The 12633-nt window shown below is 40.3% G+C and overlaps 1 protein-coding gene across 5 annotated transcripts in view; it reads left to right on the forward strand.

Moving 5' to 3' along the window:
* Window positions 1-12633, forward strand: part of arap2 (ArfGAP with RhoGAP domain, ankyrin repeat and PH domain 2) — a 171489-nt gene that overhangs the window by 67294 nt on the left and 91562 nt on the right. For all 5 annotated transcript variants that reach the window (XM_085136842.1, XM_085136832.1, XM_085136817.1 and 2 more), the window contains 3 exons: window positions 944-1143; window positions 8723-8808; window positions 9013-9195. In XM_085136842.1, the coding sequence (XP_084992968.1) occupies window positions 944-1143; window positions 8723-8808; window positions 9013-9195 (469 nt within the window). The remainder of the gene's footprint in view (window positions 1-943; window positions 1144-8722; window positions 8809-9012; window positions 9196-12633) is intronic.

Consider the following 12633-nt stretch of genomic DNA (forward strand, 5'->3'; position numbering starts at 1 on the left):
ACACTGTCTTCCTCATTGGAAACCTCTGCTTTCTGTCCCTGCAAGATGTCTGCATGAGGGCTTGTTAGGTAGTAACAGACTTATACTGTGTGTTTGTGTGTGTGTGTCCGCGCCCCCCAAAAAATCTATTTACTTTGGAAAATTAATGAGAGCAACATGAGTAGATTGAAATATTTGCAAATGACATGCAGTGCTTGCACATAAGGCGTCTTGAGTATGAGCAATCCCTCTGAAATAAGACCAATAGTTGGAGAAATCTCATTAATCTCATCATTGTAGCCGGGTTATTATAGTGCATGTAAACCTAAGTGACTGTTAGTGATGTATTCTCCCAAATATTCTTAATGCGCTTGGCTACAACTAACAAATTGCCATCATGTGGCAGTAATTTCGCTTACTGCACCCATGTCAACAGAAGGAGCACCATCTGTATTGCCAAGCTCATCTCACTCCTTTGCCTAGCCTTTTTCAGATTTACAGAGCTCTTGCTCCAACTCGTGCTGGAGCAACAGTGTAAATCTGATTTAAAAATATATACATATATATTGAAGCTATAAATGGGTTATGTTTATCCTTTTTTTTCTCCATCAGCACTTTTTAACTTTTCTGGGTCTAATGTAGAAATAATATCCTGAAAGAAAGGGGGAAAAAAAACACTCCTGCATTAGAACTTTATAGATTTTAGAGGTGCATGGTGAGACATATTGATTTACCTGCCCCCTTCCCTCCCCCTATCAATTTCACCAAATCTATTGCAATCACACGTAGGCATACACACTTAGCACCCCCGTTCCCCTCCAAAACTACTCCAAATACTGCACACCCCCGTAACCCCTGCCAAGCGATACTGTGCTGTTTAATTGCTCTCTCAAATCAAATCAATAACAGTGAGGTATGTGTTGGGGTGGGGGCAAAAAAAAAATAAAAAAATCAATTGTTGCAGCTTCACGGCCGAGTCAGAACGGGAGAAGCAGGAGTGGATTGAAGCGGTGAAAGAATCGATTGCCGAGACACTCTACGACTATGAAGTGGCAGAGAAGATCTGGTTTAAAGAGGCCAATAGAAGCTGCGCCGACTGCCGCGCGCCACAGCCGGAGTGGGCGTCGGTCAATCTGGGTGTGGTCATCTGTAAGAAATGCGCAGGTAAGGAACACAGGTATGCTTCTCTGCTTCTTGCACACATGCTGGATGGAGGTGGGCATGCTGCTGATAATAAACATAATGTACATGAATGTTTTGTGCCAATGAAAGCCGCCTGTCAACAGGCTTAATTTAAAAGCTGCGATTCCTCATCTATGAGGATGGATCCTTGGATTATTATATTTAAGCAGCTGAATTATGAAAACACATAAAAATGTTTTCTATGGCTGTGAATCAAATAATCTTAAATTTCTTTCTGGGAAATATGATGGAAACAAGCCCTGTGCCTTGTAATATTTGTCAGCTAATGCAACAACTACTGCAGATTAATGGCAACACCCTATGTTAGGTATATTTGCCAATAACTAATTGTTTAATTGCACACATATCAGTAGCACAGTGGTTTTAACCCCTATTAGTCATTGTAGAGTAATTATTTAAATACTGCATATCAGTAGCAGATGTGGAAGTTGTTATAAATTAGTTATGATTAAAAGTCTTTCTAAGTGAGCGCCCACCAGTGAGCAACCTTCACTCACTTGGGAAACAAGTATATTCCTTGACCAGTTGGCGAGTGGTCGTTGGAGGTTGCTGGCAATCTGTAGGTGAAACTGCTAAACCAAAACCTCATTGAAATTGCTTTGGCCACCAGCAGGTTGGCACACTCACCTGTAGTTTGCATGAGTTGTGCTTTCTGAAGCATGTTGACTGCAGGGATCAGGCACAGTTTTTACTTTGACCTCTCTGTTTCTGGTTTGCACCACACTTGGCTAGTAGTTGGCCAGTGTTTGCAGACAAGTCTTCCATGCAAGCTACAGGTAACCATAGCAGTCTGCTGTTGATCAAAGCAAGCACAAGGAGGCTTTTGGTACAGCCGATTTTACCCATTTCTTCAGTGTTAAGACAATTTTATAATTTATTCATTTAAATGAAAAAAATCAAATTAAAAATGATTTATCTAAATACTGCTTATAAATAAAGTTAAATGAGCTTGTTGACTTGAACTCTTATAATGTAGAGTTCTGCAATAAAGTAATGACGACTTTAATAGATGCTTTAAAATGGTTAATAAGCAGCCAATGTGCTTTTTACTATCCTTAAAGTTGACATTTATCTGGGCGTAGTATTTTCAGCGGGAGAAACCATACACATGTGCAACCATTCATGTGTGTTAGTGCAAACTTGGGATTCCCCCCTATGTGGCTATAAAAGCTCACAAGCAAGGCACAAAGCAAACCAGCTGTAAATGCCAGCAGAATATTATTTCCTCTTGTCTCTCTGGAGTCATAACTTATGGAAAGAAACAAAAAATAAACACCACGCCGCGTGTAAAAAGTTATGACCGATGCTCAGAGACGTGCCAAATTAAAAAGGGATGCATGTTAGTGCTCGGCTCCTCTCTGTGCATGTGTGGCCTGATGTGTATGCCTGTCTGAGCGTGTGCTCTGACCAGGAGGCTCTTTTGGAATAAGATCTCAGGTGATAAGCCACATATGGGAGTTGGCGTCTGGCCTCTGGCCTCTCTAATCTGTTTGGCTATACTGGATGGCTCAGATGAAATGACAACAAAGATTAAGCCACAGGCGAGAACTTGGGGGATCCCGAACTCCTTCTTGACCCGCTAAACATGATTAGAGAGACGTGGCAGCCATGCTTGATGTGCAGGGATATCTTGTGTGTATCTTGTATCTGGTGTGTAGGTGTTTTTTTAATTTTTTTATTTGTGTGTGCATGCCTATACACCCCATCTTCCCCCTCCAGATTTCTCCCAGAGTCATGTAATTTAATGCAATTCTTCCCCTCACCTCTGCAAAGCCTGTGTAATTGGTACACATCAGATATCCAACATCTCCTTTCAAACAGCCTTAAATGATTTCATTTGCTGAGGTGTTTAATATTACATTTTGTCGGCATGCCGGGAGCAGGAGGGGAGGATATTTGCTACGAGGGAAGCTGTCCTCACACTGTGCTCTATTTTAAATTGGGCTGTGGTCCATTTGGAATACCAGTGACTGCTCATGCTTTTAATTAGCGATCTGCTTTATTGTCATGCACAATAAAGAGAAATGCTGAACAAGAGGAAGAGGAAAGAAGTAATGAGGAGGCTAATGGTAAAAATGATCCCAGATTGGCTTTTCGTCTTTTCATGCTAAGACTGAATGGATTTTAATAGTCTGCAGCTTCAGTCTTTGATATGAACAGCTTAAAACTGCAGTATTTTCTCTGTGTTTACATACACTTTAAGAATTGATAGGGTCTGTTATATTCAGAGAGTATTAAATTAATAATAGTTTTTTTTTCTCTGTTAATATTTACAGTGTTATCTAATCACAAATGCAGTAATACATGCATTTGTTCAAAGATGTTTTTGGATACTGTCCGCGTCTACCTTGAACACTTTGTAAGATAACCTTGCCCGGTCTTCTAATTATCTTTTAATTTTTTTATTTAAAAAAAACAACAAAAACTTTTATTTCTCAAGTACTCTAGGGAGCTTGGATAGAAGTTTTTCTTGAAGGCGTTTCATCTGAGAAGCTTCTTTGGTTATAAGAGTTCTCCAGCCCTAGTTGGAGTTGTATCTTTAGAGGGCCATTGACTCACATGTGCTGTATCTAATGAGCCATGGTGAGAAAAAGGGTGCGGGTCATTATCAGCAGAGGTTTGGGGTAAAACCATTGCGGGACTTTACCTCGCCCTATCATGTGACTTATTGAGATGAACTGACAAGGATGATCGTTCACTGTGCACATGGATGGCTTCTTTCACTCCTCTTTCAAACCATCTGTCTTCGATGTCCTAAATGTGAACATTGGCATCCTTGAAAGAGTGACCTTTGTCCTTTAGATGCAGACGTACAGCTGAGTCTTGTCTTGTGGAGGTGGCTCTTCTATGTTGTGCCATGCATTTATGAAGTGGCTGTTTGGTCTCTCCAATCTTGAGTTCTGAGCTCTCCTCGCTGCACTGCACACACTACGTTGTTTAGTTTGTGTTTGGGAGTTTTGTTCTTGGGATGACCCATTTTTTGTCTGAGTCTATGGCTGTGTCTGATATACACTGGGGATGTCGTGCTTGGAGAAAATTCTCCTGAGTTTCTCTGATAAACCTGCTACATAAGGAATGACAGTGTTCTGTTTGTCCTTCTGATTCGCCCTAGTTGGTGTCTGACCTTGTTTACTGGGCATCTTTTCTGATTTGATGAAAGCCCAATCAAGATAACCACATATTTTAAGAGCTTTCTCTACGTGTATGTTCCTTTTCTTTCCCTTCAAGCTTAGAGGGAACGTTTTATGCCCTGTGTTGCGGGGTCTTGATTACTCCAAGTTTAAGAGTAGGTACTGGTCTTCTGGTAAACTTCAATGTTGAGGTTTCTATTCTCCTCAGTGAGCACAGCACAGTCCAGAAATGAGAAACTATTATCCTTTGTATCTTCCCTGGTGAACTTTGTTTCTGTCCACTGAGTTGATGTGAGCAGTGAGGTTATTACTTCTTGGGTAGTTTGGTCATTTGGTTTTAGAACTAAAGAAGGTTCTCAGATGAGAGGTGAAACTTAAAGTCCAGTCACTTTTCTTTCCAGGCTCCTTAGATCACCATGACCTGGATGACTGAGAAGCTATACAGACCTATTTCTCAAGTATATTTTAGCTGTTGTTTTCTCAACAGGATCTGACTGATCTTACTAAAATATTTTTATTTGTTTGTTAAAAAGTTGGTAAAAACTATTAGTAACTGTCTGGGGTTTCCTTTCTTTTTTTAAATAACTTCTTAATATTACTAACCCATTTAAATCCTGATAACACTTACATGATGCGTTATTTATGCTGTGTAACTATAGCCGCTAGCTGCCTGGTAATTCAAGTTACTGAACTAAACCTTGTCCGTGTTTTGAGCATTGGTGCAGTTGTCTGATAAACAGCATGGCTTACTGTCTGATTAAATGAGCTAACACCCTTCCAAGATGTCTGGCCACATCTTGAGTGTATTTTATGTAATTTGTCTGTATTTTTGTCTGTGCAATGCACCCATACTCTACAGATGTAATAACTTAGCAATCCACTTTTTCCTCTACCTCCAAAAATCCAAGGTAATATTATGCAAAATGCTAAGATCAAGGCTTCTTGATGGTTGTGTATGACTCACTTTGCTGATGTCACGGTGACCATGCCCTGATTTTACAGTCTTCAGGTCAATCCCACATTTCTTTCTTATTTTCTTTCTCATTAAATTAATTCACCTCTCCATCTATGCACTCATTTCTTTGTGTCCTTATGCTTACTACCCAAGACAGCTACCATAGGAAATGCCAGTGCTTCAAAGACCTTACGCTGTGCTTCACACATATAATGCAATAAACTTCTTTAACCCAAGATGCAACTTGTAGGCATGTCCAGTGGCAACAGTTGCCATGGCAATGTGAAATTACAGGGTTCATTGTCTTGCTCTGCTTCCTCATGACTTGTCACTGAGTGAAGGGGTTGAGAGGGGAAGGAGGGGGAATCCACACAAGCACACAAGGTTGAAAAAGTACTCCGTGTGATGTGGATGGAGTCACCGGGAAAGTTTTTAATTGGGGGTGAAATCCTTGGTGGGTTGAGCATTAATTTTTTTATTTATTTAATTTTTTTTTGTGTGAAAGCTGCAGTGATGGGAATGCCTTTTTGTGTGTTGCTTTTTTTCCCCACCGGAAATATGAAGACATTTACAGCAGCCTATTTATTTGGGACGATCTCACTGTATACCTGGCGGCACATGCGCATGCACGCTTCTTTCAGCTTCATTACCCTTACACAAGTGAAAATGGTCCTGTGGTGTTGCAAAGGCTCTGTGGATGTAGCATGGCAATACTCTGCTGCAAGCACCCCGAATAAAATAGTTTCACTCCTTTAAAGGGACAGACTCTTACTCTTTGGCCTTCATTTGTCAAGTTGGACTTCTGATCTCCAAGACTGTTATTATCCCTGACATTTCAGTGTATTTTTTGAGATTGGGAAGAAAACAGATTTAAATGTAACCCTAGACCCCACTGCTGTATCCACTCTCAATATGTGTAGAGAATAAAAAAATAAATTGTCTTAATGGCAGGGAAGAAGGTTATCTTTTCTTTTCTTTTTGTCTTTTGGGTCTAATGCTACAGTCACACTAAGGAAAAGAGTGGTTGGAGTCTGCGGCATGACCAGAATTAGTGCATTTGTGTAAAATGAACTACCAATCTCACTTCCTTTGAAATGATTGTAACCACTCGTAGTCAGATATAATTTTCGAAGACACTTTGGTGCACAATGGAGATGATGATAAAGCAGCAATAAGGTGGACTCAGCTTGGTGTCCGGATGTGATTGAATAGGGCTAAGTTGGCAATTAGAAGAAATCTGTTTGCATTAACAAATTGATTCACTGTTATAAATCAGTGGAAATTGCAAATCTGTTTTGCATTTCCAAAAGGCCCTGTATACCTTGGACAGGTTGCAGAGATTCACATCATCTTTGTTCATTCAGAGTTCAGCCAGAACCTCGTAGACCTGAAACAGAAGTTCTGACATTCCTTTAAAAACAGTGACGTAGTTGCTGAAGGCTGCCGATTTAACTGCATAGTCACTAGGAATATAACCAGAGTACAACCAGCTAAGTTACAAGTTGAACTTATTAGTGCAGCCAGGCTTAGATTGATTGTATTGTGTTGGAAATCTATCAGTCAGTCCAAGCTGCACTGCAATTGTTTGGAGACAAGTTGCCTTCCGTTACTCAACCCGTGCAAAATCAAAAGTGATCGCCCAGAGGTCAACCACTGAGTGACCAGTTGGTTGCCACAACTACTTGTAGTTAGTCGCCAAATGCTAAAACAGTCCAAGCAATTACCAGGAAAAAGCAGATTGTTCTTAATAGCAAAGAGGTTACCAGTCAATTTTAAGTCTATTGTGACTGAGCTACAACTTAAGAAACATTTAATCGGCTATAAAGAGGAATCATCTTATAATAGTATTGTTATTGCACTAATTTGATTGAATCAATCTAAGCGGCAAACTAAGGCCCTGATTTGAACAGATTTATTGATTTTCCAAGTAAAACAAGAACAGAGGTGAGTGATATCTCCTAGAAAGATATTTTAAATTTGACATGTTTATAGGTCTGAGTTTGTTGAACTAATAATATTGTTTAAATAATACATTGGATCATCTTTACGCAGACTTTCTTAATAGCGTAAGACATTTATGTTCAACTCCTAACCTTAATTATAACTTCAGATAGGGTGTGGATTTTAAATTGGCACCACATTTAATGGAGATTGATCACATTGTGTATTACTTGATATTGATGAAGTCCCTAATCTGACTTCACCAAATTAACTAAAAGGGAAACATTTAGTTACCCGCTTTTTCATGCCAGAAGACCCTTCCAATAGTGAGATACCGAATGAGGTTTGAAAGTGAACATGGCGTTCCACAGGATTTAACACTGGGTCCACTAACGTTTGGGTGACGTAGCATACGTCGCGTTTGTGACCACTTTAAAACTCCCCTACTCCCCTGATGAGGAAAAATGTCTATAAAACTTAGAGGTAGTATAAATGTGGTTCTGTCTAGATGCCCATGAAAGAAAGCGTATAGACTCAAAACTGCTGTGACAGGAAGGGTGGCACCGTCCTTTTGTCTCTAATGAATGCACCAACTGATCACATCAAGCCTGACCAAAATGAGACGTGTCTTGGCATATCAGATTCAAAATCCAGTCTGGGAGCAATTAGACCTGTCAGTTATGTGTTCTTGTGAGTGATAAACAATTTTTATGAATGGCACATGGCTTAATAATAAAAATACATGCAGGGTAGTGCTACTATGCCTATGTAAGTAATGCAAATATTGACTAGTTATAAAAAATGACTTCCTAGTTAGCTTTTCTAAAAAGAAATCTCTTAAGTGGCTTATAACTCAAAGACTTCTTGCACTTGTGTTCTCTTGAACTGTGTCAATATAGCTTTTCACAGCTCATAGCCCCTCATTTTCATTTACAGCTGCTCTACTAGCGAATAGAAGACGGTAATGAGATCATGCCAAATCTAAATATAAAATTATCCGCCATTACACACAGGACAATAATTCACATTCACACATACAGCATGTTTCTGTCTAATGTATTATGCATGTGTGCTCTGTCTTTGGCCATAAGCAACCCCAGAAGCCTCTCGTTCACCCAAATAAACAGGCCGACCAACAAACACAATGAATTACTCATGATTCATTAGCAATTAATGGCCCTCGTTCTCTGCTTTCATTTCCAATTAGGAGAGCTGAGGGGACTAAATATGTCTGTTGTGAGTGAGCGAACGAGCTCGCAGTCATGCTCTGTTTCTCCATCTTGTAACTGCCTGTTTATTGTTTATTCCATCACCAGCATTTGGTGTGTGTTTCAGCACGCCGAGGAGAACACTGTGCATATATGTAAATCGTTATTTTTGCTTTTTAATGTGACGTTTTCAGGGAAAAAATGTAGCCCGAGAGAGCCTTGTGAACCCAATGGGGGAATGAATGTGTGAGTCTGTTTGTGCGGCTGTGCGCTAATATTGATGACCGTGTCTTCATGTGTGCCAGGACAGCACCGCTCTCTTGGGCCAAGTATTTCTAAAGTGCGGAGCCTGAAGTTGGACAGCAGTGTCTGGAGCAATGAACTAGTGGAGGTAAATGTCATGTGTGTTACTTCTGTCTTTACCTAATCCCATTATATGAAAGTGTATCCATTGTACTAGTACTAATCTAAAATACTGGGAAGATGCTTGACAGTTCAGCAATGATGATCAATGATCATTTCAAATCACAGTAATACCTCTGCAAATAATTCTCATCCAAACGTGTCACTTTGTACATGTTTTGCAACCCCTTAGCTCTTTCTGGAAGTGGGGAACAAGAATGCTAACAGTTTCTGGGCTGCTAATCTCCCCCTGGAGGAGAATCTCTACAGAGAGGCTTCTGCGGAGCAGCGGGCCACATTTATCCGCAGGAAATACAGGGAAAGGAAGTACACGAGTGTCCTGGAGGGCTTTAATGACCTGGAGCAGCTAAACAAGGTACAGAAATTATGGATGTACTGGAGCAAAAGAAGCACCAACTGAAACTGAAGCTATAGAAGTCATGTTCTGAGGTGTAGTGGCAGTCATAAATAAATGACTTCATGAACGGTTTTCTATGAAGAAGAGTTCAGCTGATATGCCAGTTTACTGACATTACCACTATTGGTGTTGGTGTGTTTGTAGGCTGCACTGTCCACACTATATGCAGTGGTGATACTGTGCAAAAGTTTTGAGCCACACCTCAATTCTTTGTATTCCGTCCAAGGAAGCCAGCACTCTTGAGCAGCAGTAGGTGGACACTGGCTGCTTTTTCATACATTTTTACTGAAAATTGTATCTTTAGGCACTTTGTTAAAAGTCGGTAACTTAATGAGTTGGTGGCTAAATAAAAAAAGATGGTAGCCCAAACGAGTGACTGAAAGTTGTCTGCTTAAGTAAGAGAAACAACCATCTACTTTGCAGTGAAGCTTCATCAGAAAGGTTGGCTGTCAAGAAGCCATTTGTAAGGAAGGTAAAAAAGCTGGACTGAAAAGAAGCGGACTGAAAATCAGTGGCAACAGCTCTGACAAATTTGAAATGTTTGGTTCAAACCGAGAGAATTATAAGGGGAGTGTCCAGAGTCATTAGTTAAGCATGGTGGTGTTGGAGATCTTTCAAAATTTAAGGAATTATGAGCACAGAAATGTATCATCAGATTTTGATTCGCCACATAATACGTTTGCTTGACAACAGCTTTGTTTTTCAGCTTGACCATGATTTCACACACACTCCCAGTGCAGTAAAAGCATACTTGGATAGAAAAACACTCAGTGAAACACTATCAGTCTTGGATTAGTCTCCCCAGAGCCCGGACCTCAACATTATTGAAGCAGTGTAGGATTATCTTGACAGAGAACCGAACAAACGGCAGAAACATCCAAAGAAGAGCTCTGAATGTCCTTCAAGACGCCCGGAGAACTATTCCTGAAGTCTGCTTAAAGAAATGACAAGAAAGCTTGACTAAAAGAGTTCAGACTGTGTTGAAGAATAAAGGCGGTAAAACCAAATATAACTTTCTGTACACTGTATAAAGTCTGTTTTTGACTTATATCTTTGTACATTATCTAATAAATCACTTCCCCTATTTCCCATTTTCCTGGCAAAATACAAAGAAACTAGAGACATTTGTACAGTACTGTATTTGTAGTATCTGTGCTGACTCAAGCAGTGTCTTAGTGGTAAGTTGGTAACTCTATCCATCCGTTTTCTTAACCACTTCTCCATTTCAGAGTTGTGAAAGGGCTGGAGCCTACCCCAGCTGTCATACTGCAAAAGGTCGGGTATACCTTGGACAGGTTGCCAGTCTGTCACAGATGCTTATTAGTTTGTTTATGAATTTTCCAGCAATATAATCTTACAATGATGTCATCATGTACAGAATATAAGCTGATGTCCCACTTTCTGAAGTTCTAACAGCCTAAAAATCACCATCAGCCACAGAAATCAAGTATTGATCGTACTCTGCAAGGAAATAGAAGATACTTCTTCTGACTCCTCTAACCACTTTAAACAGATTAGAACATCTAACAGTACTCTGTGTATGTGACTTGATGGATTTTGTCTGCCTTTCTAAGCTGAACAAATGTGGCGAAGGTACAGCAGGTCCACAGCCGACTACCCTCATAGTGCTAAGCATATAGCAATGCCCTTAACATTAAAGCTGCCATTGACTTTGTCTTTAGGCAATGACACGTATGCTACACCAATAACCACATTACTCTGTTGACTTGTGGCTTCTGTCTCAAGTCTGCAGTCACTCTACCTGCCAGTTTTAAGTTTTCCACATCAAAAATGCCAGGTAAAATATTAGCACCAGTCAGCATATGTTTACAGGAAGCAATTATCCTTTTCTGTAATGTTGTTCCCCCAAGATAAATGTGTAAAATAGAGTCCTCCCAACTGCATAATGTAAGTAAAACATAAAAAAACACAACCCTTGCAGACCTTCGGTGTAATATTTCTCTGTCTGCTTAGCTAAGAAATTTTAATTAATGATGGGCAGTGATAGCAGGAGTTCCCCGAGCATGAAATCTCTTTTATAGCTTCGTTTGTACCTTTAAGGAAAAGTGCACATGGCACACTCCATAAGCTAAATCCACTAAACTTGAGAAAGCCCATATTTTCCTGACCTTTTGACCATTGGTAAATCCGCACTTTAAGCCTAAAGATGCCAAAGGAGAAGTCTTATCGATCTCAAGTATAGGCATGTTGGTGCTTAGGCCTTGGGGTTTAGGGTTTATTGCTGCTGGAAAAAAAAGGAGAGGGTCTGCCTTTTCTGGCCTCCTTTTAAGAGCTCTAAGCAGTGAAGCAGTTTCCACCGGCATCAGCATTTACGCAGATCAGCCCCCTTGTATTGTTTTCCTGCACCGAAAGAGGGGGAATGGAAATGTAGACAGGGGGAATGAGGCGAGAAAGTAAGGAAGAGATATACTTGCTAGCTAAGTGGAAAAGTGGATTAGGATCCACAACAGAAACGCTTGGGTTGGTTTTATTACGACTTTGCCAGCTTTCGCGCGAGCGTGCGCTTTGGGGTGTGCGGCGTGTACATGCGTGTGAACATGTGTGCTCCTTCACTTGAGATGTGTGAATTTGCTGTTCTAGTGGGAGCTCTTTGCAGGCGGGTGCAGGAGGGGAAGTGTAACATAGAGTGCAGCACCCCGAAAGAGTCAAGCCACTGGAGAGGTAGGGGCGTTTTAGTGTGTGAGTGCACGAGGGATGAATGCAGGGAAGGGCTGGAAGTGGCCTTGACACACTTGAAGTGTCATGGAGGCGCATATAGAATACGACACATGCAGCTAGGTCTATAAGTACGTGGACATTAACACAATTCTAGACTTTATTTACTGCAAAGGACTTTTATTCAAGCATTAAAAACAATCCTTATATTGTAAATGAAGCTGGTGTGTCCAGTTATTCTTGGGTATTTACAAAACTGGGGTTTGTTTAACTACTTAAATTAAAACTGAAAGCCTGAACATCAATCACATGTTAATTCTTTCATTTAAAATCCACTGTGGTGACCTGCAGATGTAAAATATGTGTGCCAAAGTGCACTAAAAGTCTTCAAAGCAACTCTATACATCTCCACACAAGCTAATGAATCACAAATAACGTGTTTAAAAAAAAAAAAGAGACCAAAAATCCGGTATTTTTAACATAAACAAGGACACTGAGTCTAATCTCATCGGACACGCTGTTCCACTTCTGTGTCACATTTACTTACTGTAACACAAGCGCGAATATGAAATAATAAAAGCTATATAAAACCTTTTTCCTCTGGGACTCCTCTCGGGACAAAGACAATAATACTAGCTGTTTCCTTGTTGACATTCAAGCAGTTTTTTTGAAATCATGCGATGGCATTTCAACAGGTTTTATGGGGCTCAGGGGTCACGA

Source organism: Neolamprologus multifasciatus, chromosome 3 (assembly GCF_963576455.1).
Source record: "Neolamprologus multifasciatus chromosome 3, fNeoMul1.2, whole genome shotgun sequence".
Taxonomy (NCBI): domain Eukaryota; kingdom Metazoa; phylum Chordata; class Actinopteri; order Cichliformes; family Cichlidae; genus Neolamprologus; species Neolamprologus multifasciatus.